This window comes from Thunnus maccoyii, chromosome 5, assembly GCF_910596095.1.
Source record: "Thunnus maccoyii chromosome 5, fThuMac1.1, whole genome shotgun sequence".
Taxonomy (NCBI): Eukaryota; Metazoa; Chordata; class Actinopteri; order Scombriformes; family Scombridae; genus Thunnus; species Thunnus maccoyii.
In genome coordinates this window covers 2,958,066-2,979,781 of record NC_056537.1, presented here as the reverse complement: position 1 = coordinate 2,979,781, position 21,716 = coordinate 2,958,066, and the positions used below count along the sequence as shown (strand labels likewise).

General features: G+C 39.8%; 1 protein-coding gene across 1 annotated transcript; it reads left to right on the top strand.

Moving 5' to 3' along the window:
- Nucleotides 1–3,557: 3,557 nt before the first annotated feature.
- LOC121897580 (fibulin-7-like) lies at nt 3,558–14,047 on the top strand. Its single transcript, XM_042412151.1, has 7 exons — nt 3,558–4,216; nt 6,501–6,660; nt 6,885–7,055; nt 7,145–7,414; nt 7,845–7,982; nt 8,079–8,214; nt 12,682–14,047. Exons 1-7 carry the CDS (start codon nt 4,133–4,135, stop codon nt 13,040–13,042), a joined length of 1,320 nt encoding a protein of 439 aa, XP_042268085.1. The 5' UTR covers nt 3,558–4,132; the 3' UTR covers nt 13,043–14,047.
- Nucleotides 14,048–21,716: the final 7,669 nt, after the last annotated feature.

Here is a 21,716-nt window from a genome sequence, read left to right as displayed (position 1 = left end):
TGATGGACCGACTTGTAACAAAACCTACAAGCTACAATGCTAAAGTTGCTAGCAGTAGATTGATACATTTCAGAAACTCAAACTTACAAATCTGGTGATTGAAGCTAATTTGTTGTCATACAGTTCTGGAAATTCAGAAGCACAAGTGATAACTGTTTTGTTGTCCACAAAGTTCAACATATTTGAAATTTTCACAACACAAACACATGAATCATACATACAGTAACATAGTGTATAACTAAGCCATTCTTATTAGAACTACGTTTTTATTTGTTGCGTCCTATTGCGACACAAAGTTTAATCTAATCATATCTATGTAATGTCTGCTCAGATAAATAAACTGACTATGAATAAACTGACCAACAGTGCGATCTCTCCAGAAGCTCACTGTAAACCTGTTCGGATGGATGGAGCTGAATCATCAGTCCTGTTGCCGTGGTAACTCCAGTACCTGCAGTGTGATGAAGGTGTATTTTGCTTTTCTACACAATTCAGAGCCACCGTTCGACTTAATCCAACTGTCACTGTCCAAGCAGCTAATCCCTCTGCTTAATGGAGGCTTATAGAGGTCAGTCACACTCACACACATGTTGTTCTAGGTCACTTTTGGGGACAATAAATAGACTTACATTCATTACCTGGAGACTTACCCTAAGCCTCACCTGAACCACTGACCCAAAAAAATCTGCTTTTTCCTCATTTGAAGGCCCAATAAGACAATTAACTGGTCTGAAGTCTGAAATTTGTCCCTGAAAGTAGCCTATGACAGACACACATGTACAGAATAATCACACCTGTATAAAAGTTATCGCACACACAGATGAAGCATCCATAAAAAAGCAAAAATAAGTTAAATTCACTTTTAGAGTTTAGACATTTTCTAATGTTGGAGAAAAAGAAAAAATGCACAAATAAACAAAATGTATAAAAGTAACTCTGGGTACAAAAAGACTTTAGTATACGTTGGAAGACTACAGAGCAGTATTCATAAAAGCTGACTGTCATTTTTTAACACTTCAACAGAAGCAACAATAAACCAAACACGAGTCAAACAAATCTACATGAACTTGAGAAACGAACAGAAACTGTGTTTGTTATAAGGTGAGTGGAGCAGGTGGACTCAAACACAAGAGACAGCAGGCAGTCAGCAGAATATTTAACGATAGACTCGACAGAAACTGAACCGAGAACAAGACTTAACAAACTGAACACAGGTGAGTAAAACGAGACACAGATGGAACATGTGAGGCGATCAACAAAGGCGGGAAAACACAGGAAGTAAAGGTAACAAAACACAAGGAGAAAACATTTCAAGAATAAAACAGGAACTAAAGTAATCAGATGAGGAACAGGTGACATAACAGACGGGCAGACCGGGAGCTGATAGACCGGGGAGAGGAGGAGCACACGAACACAGGAGGAGTGAAGAAACACACGAGGAAAACACAGAAAAACCACATGACCAAGCAACATAAATACAACATAGAAAAGCCAAAAGAACAAAAACACAAAGAGTCTAAAAAACAAACAGAAAGTCCAACTCAATATAAGCCCTGTCCCACACAGTCCAATACACACAAAACAGAAGAAGAAGAAGAAGAAGAAGTCTGAGGGCATCTGGTGGACAACGGCGACCCAGGAATCCAAAGAGACCCACAAGAGTCTCCAGAGTCAACGACAGAACCATGACAGCAAATGTTTTCAGACCTCTCGGCTTTCATGTGGTTTTGCAAGAATCAATCAAGAATCAAAGCTTCAGACTGTAATTAGTGACTTCACCAACATAAATAATAATTTTCCTAAATACAGCTCAGCCACATGTGAAGAAATGTGTTTCTGAAGAAACGTTCTTTGGGTTCAGATTAAAACAGCAGCTAAAAGTTTGTAAAAAAAAACACAAAACATTTCTGCAACACACAAAGGTTCAAATGAAAGACTGAAGCACCACCTGGTGGACGTCCGGCACACTGCACACAGAAACCACACAATCAAACTGAAACCATTTCAAATGTTTCACTCATACTCAACCGTTATCATGATATATGAGATTAGCACATAAACCCAACCAAGATCTACTGTAAATATTTATGATTTTATATTTTTATTTTAACATGCCTTTAAATATTTTAACCTCTGCAATCTCACCAATTGCTGGTGACACATTCAGATTGATGGATTGATGGATGGATTGATTGATTGATTGATTGATTGACTGGTGTTTTGCACATTATGGTTGGACCGAACACACAAAGGTCAAACATCATTCTGGTGATTTAGCTATTTCTAGAGGAGACTCTTGACAGACAACTATGACCTGCAAGGAGAGGGTCATGTGACCAACCCACGTAGCCAAGCTAGCATTTCTGCTAGCAAGCTAATCTACTAGCATGTTTTGAGCATCAAATTCCCTCTTTGTGTTTCCTCGGACAGTGTTTCCCTGTTGAGCTGCAGGTGGAAGTATAGTAACAAAAAGAGGAACTTTGGCACTAAAAAGACTCCTAAAGGCTCCTGACTGTTGTTTTAAGACACACTTATAAAATTGTGAACCCGTCCTTTAAGTTAATGCTTTTATTACTTGTTTGTTATCACTTTGTGCAGGATTACTGATCTGTGAGGAAGCTTTTGATTGATTTTAATTGTGCTTTTTTACTCTTCAAAAGTACAATCCTTCAAGGACTTTCAAGGTGTGTATAAACTTTCTATAAGAGCCACTTTTTGGGGCTTTTATTGTGTCTTTGGCAGTAGATAATGACATCAATCTAGTGGTTTATGGTATTTTTGAAAAACTGTGTGCAGGTGTACAGAGGAAAACTGCTGCTGTTTCAAAGGGAAAGCTGCTCACAGCAGATATTGATTTACTTTCTGCTGTTTACTCAACTTTGTATCAACTTAACTGATCAATGAAACCTATTCAAAGCAATCTCACTTTACTTTTAGTGCCTCAAACTTTTGCACAGTACTGTATATTTACATATGAGTCATTTTAAGACAAAGCTCTACAAATAACATAATAACATAATGATGAGTTTATAAAATATACTGTATTATTAAACATTAAACCAGTGGTTCCCAAACTCTTTTGGCTTGCGGGCCTTTACAAAGAGACATTTCCCCCCACATGGTTTCAAATAAATAACTTTCTAAGGCCCAAAGAAGTAAAACTCTCCAATATTTCACAAAAACTCAAAAGATTAAGGAAATATAATCCAGATATATACAGCTGCGCTTGTTCTTTTTTATACCCAGTCTGTCATCTCAAGACCTCTCAGATTTATCTTATGACTCTTATGACTAAACTAGTTCAAACTGGCTCATTTCTGCAAAATGAATGCTTTTAATTTAGTGCTTTAAGTACATTTAACTGGTTATACTTCTATATTTGTACTTAAGTAGGATTTTAAATGTAGGTCTTTTACTTGTAATGAAGTATCTCTACATTGTGGTATTGTTGCCTTTACTTAAGTAAATGATCTGAATATTTCTTCCACCACTGCTTATATATATATGACTTTATATGATGGTGCATTCAGGGTCTTTCTAACATTTCTTCCAGGATCCCTGCAGCTGTTTTCCTGCCGGGGGATAATAATCCAGGCGAGGTTATCAGATATGGCCACCCTGTCATTTAGGAACCACACGACGTTATCCTGCAAGATGGCAGGTTTAGTTTTAGTTTTAAAAAATAAACTGGAACTTTAGGCTGCTATAATTGGAGCAAGAGTCACATTCCTCAGCCGGGGAGCGAATTAGAAATAGACACCAAAGTTTAGCTGCTTTGTGTTGCAGGTGATGATTAAAAGACGCCTCTGTCAGCTGACTTCTCCTTATAATTTGTGAATCTATTTCTGGGGACGCTGATGGATCAAAAGAGTGGGAGTGTGTTCCAGATGTGGGAGACGCTCTCTCTTCCTCCTTCCTTCTCCTCCTCAAACTCCAGCCTCAAAAATATGTGATGGAGGATTGGAGGAGGAGGAGGAGGAGGAGGAGGAGGAGGAGGAGGAGGAGAAATTTGGCAAGTGCCCTCGAAAAGAGCTAGAAGCAGAGGAGATGATTTAGATCTGCAGACGCTGAGAAGGAGCTGAAGAAGAAACAGACAAGCTGAGAAAAGTTCATCAGGAGCAGGTTTATCAGGATGAAGGTGGAGGTTTTGTCCAGGATGGAGCTTGTTGTGGTCGTTATGGCAATGACATGTCTTCATCAGCTGTCCTCCGCACAGGTGAGAACAACAGCTTCATATGACAGTGAGATCAGTTATATTTAGTAGTAGACTAGTTTTTATTTACTGTGGTTTCACTGAGTCCTACAACATGTTCTTTGAGTCTACAAGATGATTTAAAGAGACAAGAAAAAAATATGTGATATTTTCTTTCTTTTCTCAGTTTTGTTGCTGTTTTTACTGAATACTTTCAGCTGTTTGGACCATTAAAATAAAAATTCTTTAAAGGACAGGTTCACAGTTTTTCAAGTGTGTCTTGAACCAACAGTCAGGAGCCCAAATGAACATTGAAACATGTTTTTCTTGCTGTAATCATTCCTCCTGTTCATACTGACCATTAGAAGATCCCTTCATAATGACCTTACAATGGAAGTGATGGGGGACAAAATCCACAGTCCTCCTTCTGTGCAAAAATGTATTTATCTTTCAACATTACTTTTAGTGCCAAAGTCCCTCTTTTTGTTACTATACTTCCACCGCAGCTCAACTAAAAAACTACAACTTTGTAGTTTTTTCGTTTATTCTATAAGTCTATACAGTATATTTATAAATCAATTAAAAATAGTAAATTAATTAATTTGAAAGTACCATGTACTACCAGTTTTAATCAAGTAGCTTCTATTAGCATATGAGTTGTTAATAGTCACCGTTATTATTGGCTTTAAGTTTATTTATTTTGAAACAAATTTTGTTCCAGTTCAATTTTTACAGGTTTCTTTCTTTCTATCTTTGTTTGTATAATTGTTTTTATTTAATTTCATGCCTTCCATTGTGATCTTTTGCTTAAAATATGTTACTAACTAAAATAAATGCTGCTACCTTGATATAAGATAATATATACATATTCTAGGATGTTGTCAGGCTTATGAAACATGTTTCATGTGTCGGATGTCTTTCAATTATCACAGCAGGCGTCTTTCATTCACTGATAATCTGACTGTGAACGTCAAAACATATCATGCTGTATTATTTAATCTGATTGTAGTTTAATTTGTTCTTTCCTTCAGTAAATAAAACTGTGCTTGAATGTACTGTGAGAGTCGTCCAAACGGGTTGAACTGGAGTTCACCCTCCTTTATGTGCAGCGCTGGGTGACGGCCTGTATCAAACCACAGAGAAACGCCTCCTTTCACCAAAAACACAAACACAGAAGTTCATTATGTTGCAGCTGCGTTGTGCTGTGTTATGTTGAGCGAGGTGTTTTATCCGACAGTGTGAGGTCAGCGGCGGGCTCATGTCCAATTTTCACCCAGGTGTTACTGCAGCAGGCCGCGGCTCTGAAAACCTCACCTCTATGTATAGACCTCACACCTGAAACCCACAGCGGACTGGAGACAGACTGCAGTCAGTCGTCTTCTTCTTCTTCTGGATATAACTATACAAATAAATGTAAACAGTGTGCGTAACTGTCTTTCCTCCTCAATGAGACGGTAACTCAGCAACATTTGTGGTTTTGGAGAAAACATGAGTGACATTTAACGAGGATTTATTATGAGCAAGTCTGATTTACATTTTGAACTCCTACAATCTACATCTTAAATGATGGTTTCACAATTTTTCAAGTGTCTTAAAACAACAGTCAGGAGCCAAAATGAACATTGAAACCTGTTTTTCTTGCTGTAATCATTCTTCATGTTCATACTGACCATTAGAAGATCCCTTCATAATGACCTTACAATGGAAATGATGGGGGACAAAATCCACAGTCCTCCTTCTGTGCAAAAATGTATTTCAAAGTTTATCTGAAGCTAATATGAAGCTTCAGCGTCCAAAGAGACTCTCCATAACCTGTTGTTCTTCTTCTCCTTTCCACAAAGTTAGGTTATAAAAAATAGGCAATAAATGAAAAGTGCAAAGCAAGAATCGCCTTTGAAGTTCCTCCCTACACATTACACGCTGTGCTGTCTCTGTGTTATGGGTGTATAAATAGGTAGAGGTTTGACTGCAATGAGGCGATGAGTAAAGTTTTAGTTCAGTAATCAGCTCAGTCGTCTATGATCTGGGAGACTCCAGTTCAAAACCCGGTGTGGGAACCTCCTTCGTAAGGTAGTTTATTCATGAACACTTATTGTAACACTTTGATTTTCTAAAATTAAAAGTGTCTGAAAAACAAAAACAGGATTTTTAAGCCTCTTTCCACTTTTATTTGAATACAAATACAGATACAAATAATTTTGCTGCCTCAACAAATACAGATACAAATACAAATACTGAGATCTCTGCACATCCCTAATATGGACACACCAGAGTCTGACCTCTAACCTCTCCTCGTTCCAACCCACAGGACTGTCCGTCCACTCACGACCTGCTGACCTCGCTGCGACAGGTGGAGAAGATGTTGGCGGCCCACGAGGCGTCGTACCAGCAGGGTGTGCGCTCCCTCAGGAAGAAGCTGAGCGCTCTGCACAACAGCACCATGGCGATCTTTAAGATCAGCAAGAACGGTGAGGAACGACACTTTGTTTAGTGATTTATCCTGATGTAAGAGCGGGTTAGGGCAGTGGCTCCAAAGACTAATAACAGCGTTGTTGTCACTCTCTGGAAAGTATTTCCATGTCAGGAAGAGGAAAACTTCACACTGTTTTTAATCTTTGGAGCCGTTTCTATCTATGATATCTATCGACATCAGCTCACAAGGTGAAATAACACGTCTCTGTCTGTCTCCCAGTATCCTGCCCTAAACCAGAGACCCCCGCCAACGGCCGCAGACTGGGTCGGGTGTTTGGCGTCGGACATGAGGTCCACTTCCTGTGCAAGCCTGGCTACGAGCTGATTGGCCCGAGGACCCGGGTGTGCCTGGAGTCTCTGAAGTGGAGCGGCCAGCAGCCCATGTGCAGACGTAAATAAGATACTCGACCATTAAGTGAATATAATACTGATACTGGTTCAGTATATGTGTGATGTTTTGTTTTTAATTCTTCTTTTCAGGCTTCAACAACACCGGAAACTCTCTGCCCTCCTTCTCTCCTGCTGCTTCTGCCTCCTCCTCCCTCCCCATCTCTGCCGCTCTGTCAGCATCCTCCTCCTCCTCCTCCTCCTCCTCCTCCTCATCCTCCACTGCAGCAGCATCTTCACCTACATCCTCCTCTCCCTCCTCCTCCATCCGTCCGTCTCACTGCACTCACTTCCTGGGCTCCACCCGCTGCACCTGTGATGTGGGTTTCACCATATCAGGCCGCGACAACAACATTTGCACAGGTAATAAATATATAAGAATACATTTTTTATAACTCCTGCTTCTACTAGTAACTAAATACATTTACTCAAGTACTGTACTTGGGTACAATTTTGAGGTAATTGTACTTTACTTGAGTATTTCCATGTGATGCTGCTTAATACTTCCACTCCTCTACATTTCAGAGGGAAATATTGTACATTTATTTGACAGCTTTAGTTACTTCCAGATGAAGATTTGAACAGCTTCCTGCAGCACAATCCACAGTCTCACTGTAGTTTACAGATGTAGAAAGTCTCCTGACAGCCTGCAAACACATACAAGGAAACTTTCAACTAATGTTACTGTTTACTGCAGGACAGAGACAATATTAAAGAACTTTTTGTGAGGGAACTGAAGTCGATGCTTTGTGTAAGACTTTTCCTGCAGATACCCTGACGCTGTGTGTTTCAGATATCGACGAGTGCCGTCTGTTTCCTCTCGGTCAGCCCGGCCGGCTCTGCGTCCATCAGTGTGTAAACACACCCGGCAGCTTCCACTGCTTCTGTCCAGCTGGGTACGACCTCGCCACGGACAGCCGCAGCTGCGCAGGTCAGAGGTCGACGCTCGTCTCGTCAGTTAAGGGGGGAATTGTTAGAGGTGTGTGTGTGTTTGTGACTCTCGTCTCTGCTGTCTTTCCGTCCTCAGACATCGACGAGTGTGAAAACCGGATGCACAACTGCAGAGCGGATCAGCTGTGTGTGAACACCTACGGAGGTTTCCGGTGCGTGACGGTGGAGTGTCCTCACATGAAAAACGCCACGTACATCAAGACATCACCGATGTAAGAGCAGAGCATCCCGACTCACATCCTCCAAATCTTCTTTCCTCTGCTGATTCAGTAGTTTTATCCAGAGATGTTTGTTTCTTTCTGGTCTTTTCTATCATATACTGAGGTCACAAGAATGTTTGTTTCACCGCTGCAGCGCTGCAGATCTCGACACCACATTTGCAGATGTCAGTTATTTTGCAATTAGCCTAAAAACCTGGTGGGTCAACAGATGTTTATGAAAAGATTCAGTCACCGAGCCTCTGGATGTGAGCTAGCAGTTAACAGGCTAACAGCTTTATAATAAACTACAGTGAAATCACATCTCAAGTTTGAATAAAGCAATAAAACTGCAAACAAAGCAAGTAGAGAAGGAATTCAAACTGGGCAGATACGACAAAGAACATATAAACATCTCACCTCAGGAGACAAAATGAGAGGGACAGAGATAGATTTGAGAACAATGAGTTTTACCTCCATACAACCCACTTCCCTCCTCACCCCGTCATTTAGCTTCCCTCCCTCGAACAGTAACTGGGCTGTGAGACAGACTGAGGTTTGGCTTCAGACGCCCTGCTGGGGTTTTCAGACTCCAGTCAGCTGATCAGCTGATGGTGGTCAAGAGGTGTGAAGCATGTTTATGGTGGCAGACAGGAACTAAACGTGTTTGCCAAAGCAGCTATGGAGTTTTGATTTATCCCTACAGCTGAATCATGAGTTTATGTTGCAGTAATGCAGACTGACAGACTCCTGGGGGGGGGGGCAGCTCCACCACATGCAGGGTCAGGTTTGGGGTTATGTTTGGTTTTCGATCCGCCTGAGAAGCACTTTGGCTCTAACTTCAAGTCAAAAACTGCTTCTTTCCCTTCAATCTAGGATTTATGATATATGAAAAATTGCTAAAAATAGAAATACTGAATTAACTATATTCAATTGTTTTTTGAGAAGTGGTGGAATAAGTATTCAGATTCAGTAAAAGTACATAAGTATTATGAGCTTGATGTAGTTAAAGTATTGCAGTAAAAGTACATAAGTATTATGAGCTTGATGTAGTTAAAGTATTGCAGTAAAAGTACATAAGTATTATGAGCTTGATGTAGTTAAAGTATTGCAGTAAAAGTACATAAGTATTATGAGCTTGATGTAGTTAAAGTATTGCAGTAAAAGTAGTGGTTTGGTCCCTCTGACTGATATATTATTATATATGACATCATTAGATTATTAATAGTGAAGCATCAGTGTTAGAGCAGCATGTTACTGTTGTAGCTGCTGGAGGTGGAGCTAGTTTACACTACTTTATATACAGTTAGCTAGTTTAGTCCAGTGGTTCCCAACCTAGGGGTCGGGCCCCTCCAAAGGGTCAGCAGATAAATCTGAGGGGTGGTGAGATGATTAATGGGAGAGGAAAGAAGAAAAAACAAAGTTCTGATACACAAATCTGTTTTCAGTTTTTGGATTTTTTCTCTAATCTTTGATTTTTGCTGAAATATTGGATCATTTGAACATTTATTGAAATGAAAGCATGTGAGAAGTTTAGAGGGAAAAATCACTATTTGGTGGAGCTGTTAACAACTCATAGACATGTGAAATGTGACCACGACTACACACTGCTTTTTGTAAGACGTCAAAAGCCAAAAAGGTTGGAAACCACTGGTTTCATCTTTAACAATGTGTTGTATTTTAAAAGCTTGTTATATTATCCATTGTGTCAAATCTTCATCTGAAAAGTAACTAAAGCTGTCAAATAAATGTAGTGGAGTAGAAAGTACAATATTTCCCTCTGAAATGTAGAAAGTACACATGGAAATACTCAAGTAAAGTACAAGTACCTTAAAATTGTACTTAAGTACAGTATTTGAGTAAATGTACTTAGTTACTTTCCACCACTGCTGTTGAGTAATGTAATGTTCCAGGGCTGGATTTTTAGTTGTTTGTGTTTTTTAAACCATCAGTGTGATTTTAAAATGAGGTTTTCTTAAGTCTGGAACAGAACCTGGAAGTTCTGGTTTCACTTTGTCTCTCTGTATAAATTAGGGACTTTAATTTGAGAATAAAATAACATGTACCCTTAAAGACACAATGAAATGACAGTTTTAGATTCTATAATTTGAACTATTTCTGAATGAAACCCAGTATGTGACCAATCTAATTTCAGGAGGGATTTGATTACATTGTTGAGGGATTTGATATAACAATGGTTCAGAGTTGTTCAATGGTTGAGGAGACAGGAAGTTGTGGAGGAAGGAGAAATGAATATGAATTCCAGCCACTTCGACCGCAGACATGCACTGTTTGCTGACTGACAACAACATTTACAACCCATAATATTGCTCCGCTAACCACTACGACTTATCAAGGTCAAGAGCAGTTGTACATTGTTTATTTGGATCCCCATCAGTTGTTGCCAAGGCAACAGCTACTCTTCCTGGGGTCCATGATTAGCTAGTCACTGTAAATCACCAAGTGCTCCCAAGTGTTTTAATTTTGAGAGATTAATTTTGGCATATAAATACTCATAAATGCCTTTTAGCCATGCTAGCAGTGTGGCTCTAGGGGTCAATCTGCTGTTTACTGAAATATGTCAACAAACACAGAATAGATTGACATGACATTTAATGCAGACATTCAAAGTCTGAATCCTGAAGACTGGGGGGGATCTCATGATTTTTTTCTATCATGCCACCACCATGAGGTTGACATTTGTGGTTTTGAGTAAAATGTCTCAACAGCTTTTGGTTGGATTGTCATGAAATTTAGTTCACCCATTCCCCTTAGATAGAAATGTGATCATTCTGATGGCTTTTCGACTAGCACCAGTTCCTGGAGTGTTTTTCCTTATTCTGTGTTCCCCTTTCAAATATTTCTTTAAAGTATCTCCTAAACATTACTGAGCATAGAAACTCCCCTGAATGATGTTATGATCCTACAGGTTTATATTCTGATCACCAGTTTACATTATTTCAACTTCATGTCTGAGAAATCACATTTTGTCTGTGATTTTGGTGGACAGCTAAGAACACTACAATACCCATGAGCCCCTCGGCTGCTGTTGCTATGGAGAAGAAGCCGTGGGCGTAAATCAGAGCAAACTAAATTCAAAATGCTTCATCACTGAAGTTGTAATCAAAATGTGTTGCTGAGAAATGAAAAGTAAACTGATTCACTCTGTAGATTGTAGATTTCTCAACACGGTAATCTTTAGCTTTTGCGTGACTATTAAGCTCAGTGATTGGCTGTTTCTTACCGATTCAGAGTCGTAGTTAACTTCTACCCTGTAATTTTTACGTACACGGCCTTGTGCCTTCGACTTTGTATCAAAGAATCAGATATTTTCTAACACAGTTGTTCATCTTTTGTACTGATGATTTAACCAGGAGAGTTTCATGTTGATCCAAACTGTAGAAGAGCTCAAACTGTGAGTCAGAATCCTGAACAGGATTTTTACTTTTGGAACCAGGGTCACCTGAAATATCTCCTCCCATTTAACAACTCTATACTTTGGTGTTTGATAGAGTTGCACGATATTATCGGCACGTCATCGGTATCGGCTGATAAAAGCTCTAAAATGAAATATCAGCAGCGGCGAATTCTGCCGATTATGAGAGGCCGATATGTCGCCATCTCCTCCGCCGCCTGACTGTGCTTCCCTTGATGGACTGTGTCACCCTGACGGTCCCGGTGCTTCCTCCGCAGGCTCCACTTCACTCAAGCTGCCCGTCAGACCCGCTGCTTCTTCCCACTTTAACCCGAATAACAAATTGGGGCCCAGTGGTCCAGTTGGATCCACATGGAGAGCCGGGGCTAACGTTAGCTGGGAGGCTAGCGAAGGCTAGCTGGCTGTGTTTCCCTCCGGTCATGCTGTGGCTAATGCTCCGCTAATCCAATAATTTTTGACTACATATCTGCAACACTAATGACATTCCCATCTGCCTAAGTTGTACTTTGTTTTTAGTGCTAGCAACTGTTAGCATGCTAATACGCAAAACTAAAATTGCCGAGCATTAAACCTGCTTAGTATCAGCATGTTAGCTGCCTTTTGTGAGCATGTTAGCATAAAAAAATCATTCATCCTACACATCATACATCAGTTTAACCGGTAATTAATTTACAGTATTGTATTTATGAGATGTATGATGCATGGTACTGTTGAATTATTTGGCACTGTACAGCAGTTTTGTGTTATTCAATTATTTCAAATCATTCTTAGCAATTTATTCCTTGCTTTTTTTACGAAGTTGCATCTAATATAGTGTAAGATGTTTTTTATTGTAGTTCTTCTGCTATCAGCCAAAAGGTGGTTACAGATTTGACATGAAAAGTGTATTTTTCAGTTCATTTAGTGACTCTCATGAATAATTACTGTGTCATTAAATGATGTTTTTGTCTGATTGAAATAATTCTGTCTTCAGGATGTGGGCCGACATTCTGTTTTTTATTTTTATAGTTAAAACACCACTGGGCTTGTGTTTCCTTCACCTCCAGGCGCTGTGAGAGGAACCCATGCATGCTGGGAGACAAGGCGTGCACTCAGGCACCAAACTCAATCTCCTTCCACTTCCTGCCTGTGGTGTCCAACATGTCCGCCCCGCGCGTCCTCTTCCGTGTGTCGGCGGCTCGCGTGCTGGGCGACACGCTGCGATTCGGCCTGGCTGGCAGCCGTGGGCGAGGACACTTCAGCGTGCAGCGCTCGGGCCGGCAGACAGGGACCCTCCTCCTGGTGACGCCCGTCAAGGGTCCCGCCACCCTGGAGGCTGAGGTGGAGATGAGCGAGCTGGAGGGCCACTCGCTGCTGGGCCGCTACCTCACCAAGGTCACCCTGCTCGTGTCTCCGTACGAGTTTTAAGGCGAGGATGGGCAGGTGGAGGGTTCATATTCATCAGGGTTGATTACGGTTTGGTGCAGATTTTTTACTCCATTATATCATATTTCCTCAGAATTATGTCCGCGGCCTTTATTTACCTCAACATCAGAGGGTACCAGGCCTTTATTGGAAGCAGGCTGATATTACAGAGACGCCTTTATTTCTAGTTTCCTCTGTTTGATAAGTATATGTTCTCATATTTTAGTGTGAAGCCTCCATGTTTTCTCATCTGCTTTTGTTTGCTCTGTTACATTTTTTACTGCATTACCGGTAATCCACTTACTCCAACGTGTGGAACAATAATTCTAGCACTTGAGTTCCACCCGGAACGTTTTGGCAATGCACCACTTAGCTGTAGTATGCAGGTAGCATGCTCACGGATGTATGCTCGCCGGCTTACTCATGAAGTGTTGCTGCTGCCACTATTATTAAAATATTTACTGCTAAATTAAAGCGATGGAAATGTACATTATGCTTAACTGGCATTCACATTATATAACAGGCAGCAGGCACTAGGAGTTTCTTTTATTTGAGGAAATACGGTATTAATTCACCCAGTAAGGAAGAGTTTTAAAGTCTAACTGAAATCAGGTCAAAGTGTATTTTTTATATATGGTTAATATTTATTATTTGTGAAAAGAAAAAAAGGGTAAATGTCTTTGAAAATACATGATGCCAGAATCTTGGTGATGTAGTAGTCTCATTTATACAGAGATCCTGCATTACAGCCATAAAGAAGATACGTCATTAAACCACCTTTGCTTTTTAACACTGAACCAAACAAAGCCGGCATAACGCCGCCACCGTGTGTGCTTTTACCAAGCGGCAACCTCTGGGGCTGTAAAATGAAGCCAATGCGGAAGTGCAAACATGTTTACAACCAAGCTAACTAGCTAATACTAATACAGGGCTGCTAAATGCTCATTAAAATCCTTAAAATAATATCTATCATTCTCCCTCATTAAAAATTCAGAATCTATGAATATGCAAATATATTTCATTTCAGAGGTTTAACTGCTGGACATCACACAGTTTCCACATCACACTTGTATAAAAGTTGCATACTGAACCACAACTGGCCCCAAAACTAGTTGTGATGTCACAAATCATGCTCGAAGGTGCACGCCTTAAACTGAGATTTCTAGTGAACACAGAGATTAGCAGATGAAGGTGAAACAGACTCTGTACATACATCATTCTGCACAGAGAAGCTCAAACATCCAACTTCAGGAACAAGAAGAAAAACATATTTCTGAGTGGAGGGTGACTTTAAATAAATGTATTTTGTCACAGACTTTAAAATGCTGAACCATTAGCCTCCAAGCTTTTGAGTGGTTTACCAGACATATATTTAATTATAAAATTGGACAAACTAGTCACTTAGTCCTCATCCCTGAAGTCTTTTATTATGTAAAACCAAACATACGGTTTGAAAACACTTCTGACAAACTATACTATAGATCTCGCCTTTGTGTGGTTTGTCTGAAGTTTTTGTGACATCTTCTTTGTCTCCTCTGTGCTGTTTTTTTTCCTCAAAGCTGAGCAAAGGACATGTGACTTGTAGAGCACAAAGGTATGCTGTAGCAATAAGAAAATCATGCTATTTCATTTCAGTTGGACTTTAAAGTTTGAAAATTGAGTCGGACCAAAAACAATCTGACTTATGTAATCAATAGAGGGCAGTCAGATCAGAAATACCAGGTCACAGGTGGGAATTTATATCATGATGTTCTATCTCTGATCTTAAAGTGAATAAAAAAAGACCTCTGACTGTATCAGAGGAAGGCGATTATGTAATAATTGCAGGGCAGGATAAACAAGTCTTTCTGGGGATGAAGCGGGCGGGAGGGGTGTCGAACCACTGTGTTTTTTTGGCCTCTTTGTAGGTGACTTACTGTGTCTGTCAAACTTCTTCTGTGAAACTATAACTGTATATACTGTAGCCACATTTCTGTAGAATATTTAGTGTGTAGGAGTTTAACCCAACAGAAGCTTTTCAGTATCACAAGTAGTAAAAGTAAATAATCTTGTCCTTTGGTCAGGAGAACTGGCTTCTGTCTGGTGTTTTGTTGAGGTAAAAGTTACATTTATGTGATAGGAAGTAATAATCAGTAAACTGCAGCAAGAATTTAGACTAAAGGTCATTTTTGAACCAGCCCGTCTTTCTTTGACTTCAATTTAGGTCTTTACTGATGAATTCAAGGATGCTAATTCTCCTCCAGCTGACAGATTTGCACTCTCACTCTCTCATGACTACATGTTGCTACTTGTCACTTTGATCATGAAGATGTCACTACTCTTTAGACTATACAGGCTACAATATAGTGTAGAATTGAGTATTTATAGTATATAGTTTAGAGATTATTATAGATCCAAGACAAAACTGACAGAAGGGCAGGACTGAGAGAAGAAGGCGCAAATACAAATCTGTCTGCTACTTCAGCACCACGGACAGCGCCATAGATTTATCAATACACAGCACAGTTGGGCTGCTGATATTTCAGAGACATGCTAACATGAGCGATAGCATCCCCCCTCAAATCACCTGCTGTATATAATATTTAAACAGCAGTACTGAACAAATGAGTGTTCTGCTGTTTCTTTGTTACCTGTCTCAGACCAATGACATCATGTATTTTTGTGGTGCTTTTTCGCTGGACTGAAGGCAGAAAGATGGTTACTGAAGCTTAAAAGACAATTTTTGAAATTTGTCTTAAAACAACAGTCAGGAGCCCAAATGAACAGTGAAACCTGTTTTTCTTGCTGTAATCATTCCTCCTGTTCATACTGACCATTAGAAGATCCCTTCATAATGCACTTACAATGGAAGTGATGGAGGACAAAATCCACAGTCCTCCTTCTGTGAAAAAATGTATTTAAAGGTTTATCTGACGCTAATATGAAGCTTCAGCATCCAAATGAGTCAAATCAAGTAGATATCTTTCAACTTCACAGTCTTTTTAGTGCCAAAGTCCCTCTTTTTGTTACTATACTTCCACTGCAGCTCAACAGGGAAACACTGTCCGAGGAAACACAAAGAGGGAATTTGATGCTAAAAAGACTGTAAATGTGTCAGATATCCACTTGATATGACTAACTCAGACTGCTGAAGCCTCATATAAGCTTCACAGAGACTTTTAAATGACTGTGTGGACACACTGTGGATTTTGGCCTCCATCACTTCCATTGAAAGCACATTTGAAGGATCTTTTAATATCCAGTATGAACAGGAGGAATGATTACAGCGAGGAAAACCTCTTTCACTGTTACTATGGACACCTGAAAAATTGTGAACCCCTCCTCTAACCATAGCCTTGTCACATCATGAAACGTATTTATTTCTCAACTGTGATTTAAAGCCACAAACAAACAATGTCCCCCTGCTGATTTAGGCATCAGATCAGAATCATGGAATCTGGAGAGCAGGTTTTTGTATTTTGTTGTTTAACTCATCGCTATCTCAACATCTCATTATTTTGACATGAAGATCTCGTAATTATGAGATTGCTTTCTCATAATTTCAATAAACTGCTTTAATCTTTTTCTTTGGTGAATGCAATATAACCTCTGTACTACTAGAATCCACTTTAACTGTTGTGTACTCAGTGTTTACAGCTGACCATGAACATCTCAGATGTTTCATACTCAAGATCCACTGTGGTTATGGTTCGCCCCAGTTTGTGCCTCTTAAATGTTCTCAGAGTGAATAATCTGTTTATCATTTATTCACTTTTAGCAAACATTCACAACTTGTTCTGTAGATTGAAGATTTTTAATGCAGATAGTTGAAAAACAGCACGAAATGTTTAACAACCTGTTTTTTTGTTTGTTTTTTTTAAAAATCATCAGGATCATTTATCTTTAAGAAGACTGATGCTCAGCTCTGTGACTTTAATGTAATAACAATAACAGAGGTACAAACTGGGAGTATTTATGGGTCAGTATTTGCTCTTTTTGTTGTTGTTTTTTTCCAGATTAACTTTTTATTCTGATTTTATTGCTTAAACAACTCTGTTCAACACGTACAATAAACATGTTTACCCCGACACTGTGTCATGTGCAGGTTATAATGTCTGTTCTGTGTCTTGTGTTAAATCTTCCTGGAAGGTATTTTCACGTGTTTTGAAATGTTCGAGTCCTAAACTGTAGTTTTGTTCAATAGAAGCTGTGAGGTTGACATGTTTCAGTCTGAAGAATTTAACACTGATCTGTCAGACAGTCTGAAGCCTCCACAGACCAGACAGAACACACACATTAAAACAGACAACACACATGCAGAAATACAGTCACATACGTATATGTATGTACATATATATATATACACACATATATACTGTATACACGTACATACATGCCATTTTTAAAAGGACAAGATTTATTTTCAAACTTCCCTTCCTACTTCAAACTTTTAAAAAAGCTCACAAATACAAAACTGTGCAAAAGTTTAAGACACTTGAGATTCTTCTCCATCATGCAGCAGCATCATGGAGGCGTCTGATCATGTGCAGCAGGACGAGTCCAAACATCCAACCAGAGTCATGAAGAACTATCTTCTGCAACAGATGGTCTCTGATCTCAACATCATGGAGTCAGTCTGGGATTAACATGAAGAGACAGAAACAGCTGAGACACCGAAATCCACAGAAGAAGAACTGTGGCGACTTCTCCAAGACGCAACAACCGACCTGCCGAGAACCTGAAACATTGAGAACTGCTGCTGATTTAAAGACCAAATATTGATTTACTTTAAGGTTTCTGCTGTTTACTCAACTTTGTATCAAGTTAGCTGATCAATAAAAACTACTCAAAGCATCCTCACTTTACTTTCAGTGTCTAAATGTTTTGCACAGTACTGTATATGCTTTCAGCTGGCCACTGTAGTTTTTAGCAAACGTTACTCAAACAGGAGGAAATAGCGCAATTTTTGGGGACTACTTTCAGCAGCGGATGAATCCACATTTGCTGCTCTAGTGAGTATTTCTGGCTGCAGGACGACGTGTGTGGAATTGAATCAAAATTAAACTACAGTGTGTGTCTTCATGGTGATGAAGGAACATGTGACCCAGTGCAGCGATGCGGCTCATTGATGTGTTTAATAGTTTTTGGACGACGGAGGACTACAGCACAGAGGAATAAGATGTTTAACAGACAATAAAGAAACAGCTGCTGTGCTTTTAAGATGTTTTAGAAATAAACAAAGCAGACGGTAGAATAGAAACCTTGCAGACTTTATTATTATTAACAAACTGTCCGATTTTCATCTGTACAGAACAACAAAAAAAAAAGAAACCAAAAAGAAAAAAAAAAGTGGACAGGGGAAAAAATTATTCAGATGATCAGAAGCTCCATGGACACAAAACATCGTTTACAAAAAAAGATCCGTTTCAGCACAAACTTAAAAGTCAAACGTTCTAGTCATCATTACTCTGGACAACAAGAACAGCGAGGAAACCGACCGGAGTATCGCACAGCATCCTGTGGAGGAAACTCGCAGTCCGAGATCTGTGGGCAATACACACAAACACATCATCCATCATCCATCACACACACACACACACACACACACACACACACACACACACACACACACACACTCAAACACACTCAAACACACTCGCCCACATGCTCCTCTGCTGGGTGCTGCAGAGGGGATATTCTGGGATGTTCTGTACAGTGGGATCCCTCGGTGGGACGGTGAGTAGGCACGCTTTTGATTTAAAAAAAAAAAACAAAAAAAACGTCAGATGGAGAAAAAAAAAAAGAAGAAGTGAAGGCAGTTCAACGAATCAGAACGTCTCATTTACAAGCAGGGAGGGCAGCGCTCACCACACCAAGCTTCAACAATTAGAAAAAAAATAAAACAGTATAGTCTAAACTGCACGGTACGTAGTTTACAGTATGTAGTCACTCAGTATAGTACACATGTACACATGAGCTGGGAGAGGAGAGCTTCTCGCTTCACGTCTTCAGAGACCTTTTTTTCAAGCAGGATATTTATGTCTTCACACCGAGACCAAAAAGCTCGACGACACTGTGACTATCTGACGTACGATTAAACCAAAAAAAAAACCCCTCTCTTCTTCCTCCGGGCATTAACCTGCAGACAGAGCAGAACAAACAGATCCAGAAACAGGAATGCTCCTTTTTCATTGAAGTAATTACAGAAACAAACCCTAAATCCATCATTTCAGTTCAATCGTAAATGATCGAGACAGTTGAATGGCTTCTCCTGTTGCTTCACCAAAAAAAAAAAAAAAAAGCAACAATTTCAAAAAAATTGTTCAGTCGCTTAAAATCTGAAATTGTGCGAGTGAGAGGTTTGAGTTTGTCGAAATCTGAATTCAGGAAGTTGTGTATTAAGTCTGGAAACCTGAGTGTGAAGCATCTCTACCTGCCGCCGTTTCCATCTGATTGGACAGCTTAGATAATGTGACTTTTCAGTTTGCAGCAGGCAGATTAAAAAAAAAAAAAAAAAGGAGTAATCTGGAGTGCAAAAAAACCCCCCAAAAACTGCACACAAAATAGTTCACTCATTTAAAATAATTAGAAAAAAAGCATCCTGTGTGACCTTGAACCCTCAGTACGCTTCAGACAAAGTGTACGTTGGATCTGCTAACAGCGTCTGACACTGCTGGACTGTACGGAGCAGCAGGTATCACACATTTAACGGTACAAAACAGTTAAAAAAAACAACGACCATCACAATCACTTTCACCAGTAATCAGCCAGGTGTGTGGAGGTGTGGACGTGGGCGGGGTTTAAACTCTTTATTCCTCATTCTTCGTGTGAACAGTAGAGAGCAACACCTTTAATATCTTTGACTGTTAGCGCTCACCGGTATCCTCATTTATACAATTCATCATATCGAGACTATGAAGACACAACTTAGAGGATGACCATTCAGAGCAGGTAGAAATATGTTTTATTTCAAGCTTAATGAACCCTTCAACCCAGACTAGTTCAAGGTTTTAACAGCTTCGTTTACTGCTGACCAGCTGCTTTAGTTTTTGTCCGCGTGTTTCCGGTTTATTTCTTTGTTTGTGACGTTGCACACGTTGATATGACTGAGCAGACTTGATAAAGTGATATAAAACAACATCAGACCGACTTAGATTTTGGTTTTTCTCGATATCATCGTAAAGCCTTCGTGTTTCTGAGACGCTGCTTTACAGTTAAATGATCACGAGCAGCTGTTTGTCTTCATATCTGCATTATTGATCACATGATCACCTTAATTTTAGAGCTGCAACAATTAGTCTATTAATTGATAAATAAGTAGGTGGTTTAAGCAATTTTTAAAGCAGAAATTCAATGGTTCCAAGCATTCAGATGCTAATATTAGCTTGTTTTCAAAGATATTAAACTGATTATATTTGGATTATGGACTGTCGGTTGGATAAAACATAATAATAGAAATGTCAGCATCTACTTTGGGAAATTTGCGGTTTTCTGACATTTTTGTCTGAATTAATTAACAAACTTTAGTTGCAGTCCTTCTCCATATTGTACACAAGCAGCAGTGGTCATCCCCAAAAGTATAATCACATTACAGATATCGATATCTGTCACTTTTGCTCAGCTCGTGTCTTCCTATCACAGATTATCTGGACATTCTCAGCTGTCTGATCAGGAACCAACAAGAGTCACTAAATATTCAAAGTCCGCCGTGTTTCAGCATCACCGGAGGAGAAATACTAACTCGCTCTGCCTACTAAAAAGAGGCGTTCACTGCTATGCGTGAAAACAAACTCAGCTGGAGCAGGTTGATGCGCGGAGGAGGCCGACCTTTGACCCTGCATCCTCCTCCCCTCCCTTTTCCTCCTCCTCCCTCCCTGCAAGGAAGGAGGGACGCTCGCTTGCTGGAGAAAAGGCAACCGGAGAACATTCAAATCATAGAAAAAAACCCAGAACAAAACAAAAAACTTTGAACATTAGTAAACAAATAAATAAGGCTATGACAAAACAATATATATATATTTATAGATATAAAAAAAAGAAAGAAAAATGTGCAATGATTCCAGTATCATCTTTACACAAAATGTTCACATCTCTATAATAATCTAGAATCTTTTTTTTTTTTTTTATTTCTTTACTCTGTTTTTTTTTCCTGCATTGCTCTCAGCTTTTCTGTACCAACCAGCACGATATCGACAGCCGCTCTGCAAGTTCATAAAGAGAAAAAAAAAAAAAAAAAGAAGATGAGCCAGTTTGCCCAGTGTGTCTGCTCTAACCCAGTCCAGGCTCAGACTGGGATCACTCTTGCTGACTCTGCGGCGTGGTGATGTAACCGCGGCGTGATGGGGGAAAAACCCGCCACAGCGCTTCCAGATGGCGAAACGTCCCGACTGGCTGCTGGAACGATGAAAGCCGCAGGTGCGTTTATGGCACAGGTTGGGCTTGGAAGAAAAAAAAGAAAAATTGTCTTAAAAAAAATGTTTTTTTTTGACTGCATGAGGAGAGCTGAGGTTGCCAGGTCTGCCATTTCAAAAATAATAATAAAAAAAAATACAAATAACCACAAAAATTCCTGTTGTAGGAAGAGATCTGAGCGAGCCGGCCGGGAGTGTGTGTGATAAGTTTTCCCCCCTTTTTTTTTTTCTTGAACTCATCTGTGGCTCGGTGGTGGAGGGCTGGTTGGCACCGCCTGCCTGGCAGT

Coding starts and splice junctions, on each gene's coding strand:
- LOC121897580 (XM_042412151.1), top strand. CDS start 4,133: ATGAAGGTGGAGGTTTTGTCCAGGATGGAGCTTGTTGTGGTCGTTATG. Junction 6,661..6,884: donor CTTTAAGATCAGCAAGAACG/GTGAGGAACGAC, acceptor TCTGTCTCCCAG/TATCCTGCCCTAAACCAGAG. Junction 7,415..7,844: donor CGACAACAACATTTGCACAG/GTAATAAATATA, acceptor TGTGTGTTTCAG/ATATCGACGAGTGCCGTCTG.